At 55.1% G+C, this 11,327-nt stretch overlaps 2 protein-coding genes across 3 annotated transcripts; one reads left to right on the plus strand and one right to left on the minus strand.

Moving 5' to 3' along the window:
• Positions 1 to 255: 255 nt before the first annotated feature.
• Positions 256 to 7,837, minus strand: LOC123348928 (mast cell protease 1A-like). 2 transcript variants are annotated; one of them, XM_044986629.1, is made up of 6 exons: positions 7,427 to 7,837; positions 7,062 to 7,192; positions 6,610 to 6,757; positions 5,070 to 5,199; positions 3,424 to 3,684; positions 256 to 391 (listed from the first exon to the last, which is right to left on the minus strand). In XM_044986629.1, the coding sequence occupies exons 1-6, from the start codon at positions 7,591 to 7,593 to the stop codon at positions 263 to 265; spliced, it is 966 nt and encodes a 321-aa protein (XP_044842564.1). In that variant the 5' UTR covers positions 7,594 to 7,837; the 3' UTR covers positions 256 to 262. The 2 variants fall into 2 exon arrangements, with proteins under 2 accessions (XP_044842564.1, XP_044842563.1); XM_044986628.1 differs by lacking the exon at positions 256 to 391 and adding an exon at positions 3,149 to 3,280 and having other exon boundaries at positions 7,427 to 7,834.
• Positions 7,838 to 8,405: 568 nt separating this feature from the next.
• Positions 8,406 to 11,295, plus strand: LOC123348066 (ER membrane protein complex subunit 4). The gene is made up of 6 exons (XM_044985338.1): positions 8,406 to 8,477; positions 9,044 to 9,129; positions 9,525 to 9,639; positions 9,810 to 9,963; positions 10,272 to 10,432; positions 10,560 to 11,295. Exons 2-6 carry the CDS (start codon positions 9,050 to 9,052, stop codon positions 10,593 to 10,595), a joined length of 546 nt encoding a protein of 181 aa, XP_044841273.1. The 5' UTR covers positions 8,406 to 8,477; positions 9,044 to 9,049; the 3' UTR covers positions 10,596 to 11,295.
• The last annotated feature ends 32 nt before the right edge of the window (positions 11,296 to 11,327 follow it).

Below are 11,327 nucleotides of genomic sequence, written 5' to 3' on the forward strand. Positions count from 1 at the left end.
GGAGGAATTTCAGGAAGGCCTGGATCCTGGGGTGCCAGCCAGCTCTTCAACGGGCTGAATTCTGGGAGGGGAAACCTGTTGCTTAGCCAGACATGGGAACTATCAGTGAGTGTCAGCCCTATCTGGCAGCATCTGAGTTCGGTTGCTCCTGTCCCCATCGGTATCCGGTGCTCTCTGTTGTTTCCACGAGAAGCGCAATAAACCCTCTCTTGGTTTTGTTCACCATGCGCACGAGGGCTGGGTGCGACACCGTCACAGAGGGTTAACGGAAAACAGGGGCACGCTGCTCCCTTGAGGGCTGAGGAGGTGGGATTTCTGTGAGTAGCCAGCAGCAGGGGCTGGGTGTCACAGGGGAGCGGTTCCAGGAGACTCGTGGGCAGCTGCTGTTAACCTGGAGGCCAGGGGTAACAAGGTCACTCACAGTCCTGATTACCCCAAGAAACATCCCACACAACTCCCCTCCCAGAGCCAGAGATAGAACCCAGGAGTCCTGGCTCCCAGCTCCCCTTGCTGTAACCACTAGACCCCACTCCCCACCCCCCAGAGCCCTAAGACAGAGGCAGTAATCACTGCACCATGTCACAGGGTTTAAACGGCCCCATGACCAATTCCCCACCCCTCACTGAGCCAGCCAGTCCTCTGCAGTGGGGGCTGGATCAGAGCCGGCACCCCTGAAAGGGGAAAGGCCCCACATCCAATTTCCCATCCTGTGATCCAGCCAGACCCCCCTCCCTAGGGCCTTTCTGCACTACAATGAGGGTCTGTGGAATCGTCGTCTGCTCTGCCAGGGCTGGGCAGGGCGGTTTGGTGGGAAGAGAGAAGAGTTTCCATAGCAGACCCACGAGGAAATCCCACACCAGCGCCTCATCCAATGTCTGCTGAAATGAACAGACTCCCCTCTCCTGGGGCCAATGGACCCCCTCCCCATGCCCCCAAAGGAGAGAAACTAACCCTAGGAGCAGGCGGGATGAGAGAGCCTTTCCCAGGGCCGCCCAGAGGATTCAGGGGGCCTGGGGCAGGGCCGGGTCTCCGAAGAATGAAGCGGCGGCAGTAGAGCAGCCTAAGTGCCGCCGATCGTGGCTTCCCCCACCCCCCCACCGCTTGCGGCGTTTGTACTCACCAGGCGGCGCTCCGAGGCTTCGGCAGCACTTCAGTGGTGGGTCCTTCACTCACTCCGAGTCTTCGGCTGCACTGAAGGACCCGCCACCAAAGACCCAGAGCGAGTGAAGGGCCCGCCGCTGAAGTGCTGCCGAAAACCCGGAGCAGCTCACGGGGCCTCTGCGGGGCCCAGGGCAATTGCCCCACTTGCCCACCTACCCCCGACCCTGGCCTTTCCTGAGCTGCAGGCCACTAGCAGAACATGAGGGGTTTGTCTCCCTCTACTGGCCAGTCCACGTAACAGGATAAGAGTCTACTATAGCTAGTGGAGCTCTTCCTTTAGACTCTCCTTTGAGCTACAGAGATTGTCATAATGTCTAACCTCAGTCTCCCTTGCTGCCGATTAACCCATCACTTCTTGTCTGCCTTCACTGGACATGGAGAACCATTGATCCGCATCCCCGTTAGAACAGCCCTTCACATACTGAACAACTGTTCTCAGGTCCCCCCTCCATCTTCTTTTCTCAAGACCCAACACGCTCAGGTTTTTCACCTCTCCTCCTAGGGCGGGTTTTTGAAACCATTTCCAGACTCATCGTTTTAACACCAGGTTCAAACTCCCCCAAACCAAGAGGCAGGAGGCGTCATTGGGAACTGGACAATTATTTTGGTAGTTTGCCATGTTGTTGTAGCCATGTCGGTCCTAAGATATTAGAGAGACAAGGTAGGGGAGGGGATAGCTTTTATTCATGTCTGTTCGGGAAAGGGACCGGCTTTGACTCGTGTTTAGCTTGGACACGCTGGAGAACTTTTCTGAGACCAGAAGAAGAGATGTGTGTTGAAAGCTCATCTCTCTCTCACCAGCAGATGTTGGCCCAATAAAAGCTATTCCCTCACCCACCTTGGCTCTAATTATTTTTGGACAAATTTTCAATTACATTTTAATATTTTTCCTTATTTTATTTTATCCATCTCACCACTGTTTTTGGCTAGAATTTCATTGACCACATGGGAACAAAATTCAACCACATTTCCTCCTTCCTTTCCTACCAGCCCTGAAGCCGATCGGACTGTTTCAAAAATCCAGCCTGATTCTCCCCACCCAGTGCATGTGTGAGCCAACCCATTCACACACACACACTAAAATATTTTGAGTAATTTTTCCAGCAAAAAATGCTACGAGCTTTAGAAAATGTCCAGGTGTTTCTAATTTTCTTGTTATTTTGACAAGAGTTGGGATTGTTCTCTGGAAAATTCAGCGTCATACATGTTGTGACCAACTACAAAACTGGATGAATTTTTTTCAAATTTCGGAATTCTGATGCAAATATTTGGATATGTGTTGCTTTAAAAACACAAAAAGATTCAGTGGGAGTTTTTCAGATCTGGATGAAATTCTTCATTGGAGTTTAAATTTTTATTCTCCCCATGCCCCAAAAAAGGAACAAAACTTCCATGACATTTTCCCCCTTGATTTTCAGTCAAGTCGAGCAGTTTGTAGAACAGATCAGAAATTTCCCATCCAGCTTTTTAACCAAAAAATAAATTTTCAAGGGGGAAAAAAAGGGTTTTGAAAATGTTTGAGGCAATCACCCAAAAAAACTAAAAGAAAAAATCTTTAACCACCAGAACAAACCTCCAGGTCTTGATACCTTCAAACTCAGACCGGCCGACTTTCTAGAAGATGCTTTACAGAATCACAGAAAGACAAGGTGGGTGAGGTGGTATCTTTTATTGAATAAGCCTGTCTTGTCCACCTTGTCTTTCTAATATCCTGGGACCTGTTGATTCGTCTCTAAAGCTAAAACCTCCAATGTTTGATAGGGCCTGTTTAAGGTTTTAAAATAATATGTAACAGGAAACACCAAGACAACACTATTTATTGATTGGCTTTACCATGAGCCCATCACCATAGTGGCTGGGCTCCAGACACAGCTGTACGGATTTATCCCTTGGGAGCTAAGTGAGGATTGTAACACTCCTTTTACAGCTGGGAAACGGAGGCAGAGAGCAAAGAGGGTGCTTGCTTAAGGTGAATCCTGCAGCTTTCTCATTGTTTTCTTGATCCAGGGGATGTACGCCGAGACCCTGGTGAACACCCTGGGGGGGACCCATCATCTTTGCCGAAAGAGACGATGCCCTGGGCCGTCCCGTCACAGACCAGGGGGCCCCCGGAGTCGCCCTGAGAAATAAACGCCAGGTGTTGAAACTGGTTTCAGCTGTCCTTCCCATCGGTGCGTGTCCCTTGGTACAGCTCAGAGTCTCAGCGTCGTCCCCTGCTGGGCCTTGCTGGGAGGACGTGTGCAGGGCAAGAGGGATATTTACCTGAAAGGATGATTTCTCGACTTCCCTGGGGTCGCCCACGCAGAGCATGGAGGTGGGGACGAACTGTGGGTAACGTGTGCACCTGTCCGCCTCCAGCACCTTCAAGTTGACCTCCTGCAGCGTGCTTGGCAGGGAAAACCCCCTGGCCCGGGTATTCCCCCAGCCCGCTACATTGCAGATGTCTCTTGGCATCACCTCTTCGCCGGCCTTGGGCAGGGGGACGAGCTGCACGGCCTTTGTCAGCTTCGCTTTGCCCTTCAGCTGCAAGGAGAGTGGGCAAGGGAAAAGGTGGCAGCAAGGTCTAGTGGATAAAGCACTGGGCTGGGAGCCAGGAGACCTGGGGTCTGCTCCTGGCTCTTCCAATGCTCTTGGACGACCCATGGCCCCGCTCTGTGCCTCAGTTTCCCTGCCAACTGTTTGTCTATTTATAGTGTGAGCTCTTTGGGGCAAAGCTGTGCCTCACTGTGTCAGTGGAGTGTCTGGCACACTGGGGCCCTGATCTCAGTCAGGGTCTGGGCAGTGCCTGGCACAATGGGGCCCTGGTCTCGGTCAGAATCTGTGCAGCGCCTAGCACAATGGGGTTCTGATCTCGTTTGGGGTCTAGGCAGCACCCGGCACAATGGGGCCCTGAATTTGATCTAAGTGCCACCATAATACAAACAACTTCTGAAACCACATTTTTTGAAGGATTTTATTTTAGGGGGGGATCAAGACTGTGTGTATGTGAGACAGACACCGCTCCCTTCTGCAGGAGGGGACGAGATCCCTGCCCGGTATATGTCTGGAGAGGGGAATAACTGATCAATTTACACGGGGGAAAACAATATTTCATCCCATTCTGAATTTTTCATATTTTTTAAAAAATCGGATGCAAAATGAAAAATTTCAGTTAAAAAAAATCTATTTTGAAGTTTCAGAGATTCTTTCTGTCGCTTTGAACTTTTTTCTTGCAGTGAAAAGCAAAACAAGAAACCAAAAAGGACTCGAGTGTGGGAATGTGGGGGGGGACCCCACTTTTCCCACATTTTTATAGTATAGAGGGAAAAGAAAACATGCCTATTGTTTTTTACTTCATCACAATTTTTTGTCAGTGGGGAAAAATAAATAAGAGAGAGAATTTTTTTTCTCTGTTACTCCCTCTCACTTTTTTATCTTTTATCTCTAACTGAGTGTTGGAGGCAGGGGAGTGAAAAGTGGAAAATTTCTCCAGTGTTTGAAAAAACAATAAAAAAAATAGAAAAAAATTATTTTGTAATTTTATCATTTTGATTTTTTTTTTTTACGGGAGCAGTTATGCAAAACCCCCATTTTTGACCAAAAAACAAACAAACCAAAAAGGTCTTGAGTAAAAATTTAAATACCCTGAATGTGGGGTCATTATTATTATGCTTTATTAGGTGTATTACGGTAGCACCTAGAGCCCCAGTTATGACCCACAATCCCATTGTGCCAGGTGCTGTCCATTATTTATTAGCTGTATTACGGTAGCGCCTGGGGCCCCAGTCACGACCCCTGAGCACACTGCTGCACAAACATAGAGCAAAGCGACAGTCCATGCCTCAAGGAGCTGACGCTCTGAGACAAGAGCCACCAGAAGGAGAGACAGACAGACAGGGACGTAATAGGAGAAAATCAGTCACTGGTACCTTGAGTAACATGAGGTCGTTCTCCCATGTCTTGTATTTCGGGTGGGGGATTTTCCGTCGGACGGCCAGGCGTTGCTGGCTCCGCTCCCGCTTGGTCACATTGTGAGCTCCCAGATACACCACGATTTTTCTGGGAAGGCGGAGAGTCATGGCTGGGAATGGGGTAGGGTTGGGTGCTCCTAGATCCCACCTGCCTCCCCTACCCAAAAGCCATCCATGCTGCCCCAACCTTCTGGGGTGTTAAAAGAGGAACCAGAGCCTGAGATTTTCAAAGCCACTAAAAGCAGCGGCAGTGAAACAGTTATGTACAGAGAGAGGAATTGGTGTCAGTAGGGTTCAGAATTAACATCTCCATGGAGCTGAATGAGGGTGGAGCTATTATTGTCAAGTCATGCACGAGGACTTACCCTATGGCAGTGTGCTCTGGTGGGTAGAGTGCTGGAGGGGGACTCAGGAAACGTGGGTTCTAGTCACAGGCCTGGTGGATGACCTTGGACAAGTCACTGCCCCATTTTTGCCTCAGTTTCCCCATCTGTAGAATGGGGATTTGTACATTCCAAGGCCACAAGGCACGACTGTAGTCATCTAGTCTGACCTCCTTCTCTTGGTTAAGCTAAACAGATTGAGCTCCTTGAGTCACTCACTCTAAGGCAGATTTTCCAATCCTTTAATCATTCTTGTGGTTCTTCCCTTTCCCATGTGTCAACATCTTTCCTGAATTGTCGGGTGCCAGAACTGGACACAGGATCCCAGCAGTGGTTGCATCAGGGCCAAATCCAGGGGTAAAATAACCCCTCTACTCCTACTCGAAATTCCCCTTTTTCTACATCCCCAGGATAATGATCCCAACCCCTTTTGCCAAGTGCTTTGAGATCTCCAGATAGCAAGAGCTAGATCTTATAATTAACCTCACATGGGCTGAGATTTGCAAATCTGTCAAGGGATTTTAGGCCCCCCCATTTAATTTTAATGGGGATTGGCCACGCACATCCCTTAGGCACCTTTGAAAATCTCATCTCATCTCTTCGAAAAGCAAAATTCATGCAGTTGGTGTCCTGCAAATCGGGAAACAGCAGGATCAAGCAAACTGCCATTTATTAAAAAAACCTTAACCATCAAGCCCCAGCAGCTGCAAAGACATCCTTAAGTCCTCCATTTTATTAACACTTCTTGGTCCTCCCTAGGACTGGGGGGACAAAGAACTCTGTGGCTGAGATTTGGGGATTTGGACCCTTCCGGTTTGGCGTAATGGGAATGAGTTGTCCAGCTCCCCTAGATGGCTTAAAAACACCTGCCCATGAGCTTGACTTACATCCACAGAGACAGCCTGGAACGAGAGCCCTGCCTCTGTTCATCTCAGCCAGGCTGTTAACTCTGAACCCTACTGGTGACAAATTAAATATCAGCACTTAATTCCACTTTAGTGGACACCCAGGCAGTGTAAACATTCCCACGGGCAGTAAGCCACAGCTGACCTCTTTTGGGGAATTCCCCAGGAGGCAACAACTTTGAAATTGAGGGTCAAGAAGCAGGCACTTACCCTTGGTCACAGTGGGCAGCCGTCAGCACAAAGTCCTTTTGGATCAGGAATCCTCCACACCTTTTGTGCCCATCCTTCACGCTGATGTTGAGGAAAGCCATGTAGGGTTTGGAGTGAGCCCGGGCTTCCTTTCCCCCAGTGATCCACCCTGGCGGAGATATCCCCACATCAGGATAGGTTTAATGTCAGCCTCTGGGCAGGTCAGCTTGACTCAAAAACAATGCACACCTCTGCTGTGTCCATGTGGACACGGGCCCTGCATCTCCCCCTGTGGCTAAGCAACTTTAGCAATGGCACCAACTTGGCCCCAGCCTTCTCCAACCCATGGCATCCCAGCTGGGTCCTAGGGTGAGCACAATGTCCAAGGCAGAAGCGTTTGACTCTGGGGAGGAGCCAGGATGTGGTAACAGCCACAACACCACGGAACGGGTCCCGATTCCCCCCGTACTCACCGGCCAGAGCCCCAGGGGGCAGGAAAAAAGCCGTGGGGAGCAGGAGCAGAAGCTGCATTATCAGAGCCATCCAGGGAAGGGGACTGTGCATCTGCCTCAGCCCTAGGTGATTTATAGACCCAGCAGGAAACCTGCAGATTACATATACACGCTCATCTGAGTGGCAGGTTCAGACTCTGTTCAACCACAGCTGACCACACAGGCTGCGGGGAAAGACAGGCTGTGCATCAGCCCAGCAACTGGGTCCCTGCACAGCTGGATGGATGATGGACAGAGAAGTCCCCAGTGCGGGGATGTGTCCTGCAGGATCCAGGGCTGCTCTGGGTGCTGGCTCACAGCTGGGCACATCTGGGGCTCTTACTCACCTGGCCCCATCCTCGCTCAGCTCCCTGCCCATGTCTCTGTGCTGGGGGCTGTGTATGACAGCGACTGATCTGGCTGGTGGGTAGGAATGTGGTCCTTTGATCTTTCTCAGGGTGGCCCAGCTGTGAGCAGGGTGGGGCTGTGCAGACCTGCCATGGGCCCCGATCATAGCGACCCTGGCAGGAGGGTTTCTGAGAAGCCCCCTGGTGAGTCTGTGACCACACGAAGGCAGCCTCTGTGTATAGCTGGGAGCTATGACTGTGCAGCACCAGAGGGGAAATGACACAGCAGAGCCATAGAACCCAGGAGTCCTGGCTCTCAGACACCACCCCCCGCTCTAACCACTAGACACTACTCCCCTCCCAGAGCCAGGAGAGAACCCAGGAGTCCTGGCCCCCAGATGTCCCTGCTCCAACCACTAGACCCCCACCCCACGCCCAGTGCTCCCTGCTGTCGGGAGGGGACGCCTGGTGTTATGTGGAGCTGGACCAGGGGACAGAGGTGCACCCATCCCCCGATCCCTTCCCTTTGCCTCCCCTTCTGCAGGGGATCATGGTGGTGTCTCTGCTCTGAAGGGTCCATATTGTCATGGGTGGGGGTGGGTGGCAGGGCTATAAACACCCCATGGATCGCCTCATGCCCCCCTCCCCCACACACACAGCCTGACAAGCTGCCCAGACCCCCAGATGTGTTCTCACAACCTGTGTTAGTGGCCATCACAGCCTCAGAGCCCCTTAATGCCCTCCCCATCCCCCCTCCCCTGCGGCTCTGCGCACCCCCCTTGAACTCCCCCCAGCCTCCCCTTCAACCCCCCCCCAATGCCCTGAAAATCCCCCAACCTCCCCTTTAATTCCCCCAACCTCCCCTTTAAGGCCCGCGGGCTGGGGACGGGGCGGTTCCAGGTCCCCAGCTTCACTCTGGCCAGGCAGCCCCGCCCCGTTGGGGGAGGAGGGGCGGCCTCTGCCCCAGCGACAGGAAGTGACGTACAGTACAGAGGCGGAAGTCGCTTCTTGTAATCGGAAATTAGCTGTTTCCAAGGGGGCGCCGGGCCGGGTGAGAGTGTCCGGGGGGGCAGGACTCCTGGGTTCCCGGGGGAGGCGGGAGGAGGGTGTCTGGGCTCCGGGCGGGCAGGACTCCTGGGTTCCCGGGGGAGGCGGGAGGAGGGTGTCTGGGCTCCGGGCGGGCAGGACGCCTGGGTTCCCGGGGGAGGCGGGAGGAGGGTGTCTGGGCTCCGAGGGGGCAGGACGCCTGGGTTCCCGGGGGAGACGGGAGGAGGGTGTCAGGGCTCCGGGCGGGCAGGACGCCTGGGTTCCCGGGGGAGGCGGGAGGAGGGTGTCTGGGCTCCGGGCGGGCAGGACGCCTGGGTTCCCGGGGGAGGCGGGTGTCTGGGCTCCGGGGGGTGCAGGACGCCTGGGTTCCCGGGGGAGGCGGGAGGAGGGTGTCTGGGCTCCGGGCGGGCAGGACGCCTGGGTTCCCGGGGGAGACGGGAGGAGGGTGTCAGGGCTCCGGGCGGGCAGGACGCCTGGGTTCCCGGGGGAGGCGGGTGTCTGGGCTCCGTGGGGCGGGGGAGGACGCCTGGGCTCCCTGCGGCTCGGTCTCTGACTCTCCCCTGGCTGCAGGCGGAGATGGGGACCCCCTTGGTGGCCAGTCGGGGCCGGCGCTTCAAGTGGGCCATCGAGCTGGGCGGCCCGGGCAGCGGGGGCAGGTGAGGGGCTGGGGCCGGCCGGGGGCTTGTTACGGGGGGTGTGGGGCCAGGCGGCTGGCAGCAGGTTCCTTCCCTGGGAGCGGGGGGGCAGATCGAGGAGCTGTGCCCGGGGACCCCCCCCAGACCAGGCTCCAGGAGCTTGAAACACCCTGTGCGATGATCCAGAGGCTGGGATCTCCTCCCAGCCTGCAAGGGGCTGGACGGGCGGGTGGGTCTCGCTAGGAAATGGGACCCTGCCCCCCCACCCCAGTTTATTAGTGGCTACATCTCAGTGCCAAGCAAGCTGTGCCCCTTCAGTGTTACATGTGGCTGTTCCCCAGCTGCTCCCCCCCAGAGCTGGCTGCAGTCCCCTAGGCGCACAAACCTCCCGCCGCCTCCTCTCTCTCCCTCCCCAGGGGCCGCAACGACCGGGGCAGTGGCCAAGGCGAATCCCTCTATCCCGTGGGCTATTCAGACAAGCAGGTCCCTGACACCAGCGTCCAGGAGACCGACCGTATCCTGGTGGAGAAGGTACAGTGGGGGTTGAGAACCCCCAGGACACCTGGGTTCTGTCTGCACATGTGGGGTGCAAGGGGGTGGGACACCTGGGTTCTCTCCAAGCGGATGGGGTGGGGGCCTCAGAGTAGGATGCTGGTTGGGGTGGGCAAGGCCCCTCTGACACATGTTCTCTCCCCCCTCAGCGGTGCTGGGATGTGGCACTGGGGCCGCTGAAGCAGATCCCGATGAACCTCTTCATCATGTACATGGCTGGGAACACCATCTCCATCTTCCCCACCATGATGGTGTGTATGATGGCCTGGCGCCCCCTGCAGGCCCTCATGGCCATCTCTGCCAGTGAGTATCCCCTAGCTCCTCCCCCTCCTTGCCCCCTGAAGTTCCCATTGCTCTCAGCAACCCCCCCCCCCCCCCCACATCTCTGCCAGTGAGTATCCCTCTCCCCCCACCCCCTCCCATACCTATTTCAACCGGTATCAACCCCCTGCCACTTCCCCCATCCAGGACATTAGTGACACCCTGCAGTCTCAGCTCTTCTCCCCCAACCCTGCCCTGCTCCAGGTTCCCCACCAGGCTGGTGTCTGGAGCCTCCCCACAACCTTGGCTCCTGCCCCCCAAGTCCGACTCGGTTCCCTTCCCCCCTCCAGCCTTCAAGCTGCTGGAGAGCTCCAGCCAGAAGTTCCTGCAGGGGCTGGTGTATCTGATCGGGAACCTGCTGGGGCTGGCGCTGGCTGTCTACAAGTGCCAGTCCATGGGGCTGCTGCCCACCCACGCCTCCGACTGGCTGGCCTTCATTGAGCCCCCTGAGGTGAGGGGGGAAGGCTGGGGTGGGTGGAGGGCTCAGCTCCTGGGGACAGTGTAGAGGTTTTTGAGCAGTGGGGAGGGGGGGGGGGCTGGCAGGGCTGCACTTGACCTCCTCTCCTCTCTCATTGCAGCGGATGGAGTACACAGGCGGGGGGCTGCTGCTGTGACCCACAACAGCCCTCGCCCCCGGAGTGAGCGCAGGCCTTCCAGGAGGACCGGGAGTCTCCACCCCTCCTGCTGGGCTTTGAGCCCCACCATCCTCTCCAAGCCTCCCCCTCCCTCAGGGGGAGCGGTAAATAAAGCTGCTGTGTAGGGGTGGCTCCACTGCCTGCTGTGGGGGGGGGGGGGGGAGGCAGAGTGCACCCCCCCAAGCACAGTCTGGATTTTCCCTTCCATGTGCAAGCACCAGCCCTTGTGCTCTCTCCCCCACCCCTGCCTTCTGGCCCCCACAGCTACACTTAATGTACAAAATTTTATTCTTTACACAGTTCTGGTACAGAGCAAAAAAAAAAAAATCCCTCCTCACCCCCAACACTGTGAAGTGGGGCTTGACCCCCAATAAATTAAAAGCCCTCCCCCCCCTCCCCGCAAAGATCAAGTAGTGGCTGCCAGGCCCTGCCTTCCAACTGAAGCTGTAGGGGGAGAGGGTTTACCTGTTTCAAGGCTGCCCTGGGGGCCAGGGGCTCCAGCAACCACTTGTCCAGCCTGCCATGATTAATGCTGAGAGACAACAGCAGCCCAGGGAGGGGGAGAAGGGGACAGTGGGGACCTCATGTCCCTGCCCTCTCTTGATCCAGCAACCCCACCCCCAGTTCAGCCCTAGGGCTATGGGGCAGGAGTGAATGTGAAATAAAAAGTTAAGCCACATGTGTGATAAGTTGGTGGTTTCTTGTGGTTCT

The sequence above is a fragment of the Mauremys mutica genome, chromosome 13 (assembly GCF_020497125.1).
Source record: "Mauremys mutica isolate MM-2020 ecotype Southern chromosome 13, ASM2049712v1, whole genome shotgun sequence".
Taxonomy (NCBI): domain Eukaryota; kingdom Metazoa; phylum Chordata; order Testudines; family Geoemydidae; genus Mauremys; species Mauremys mutica.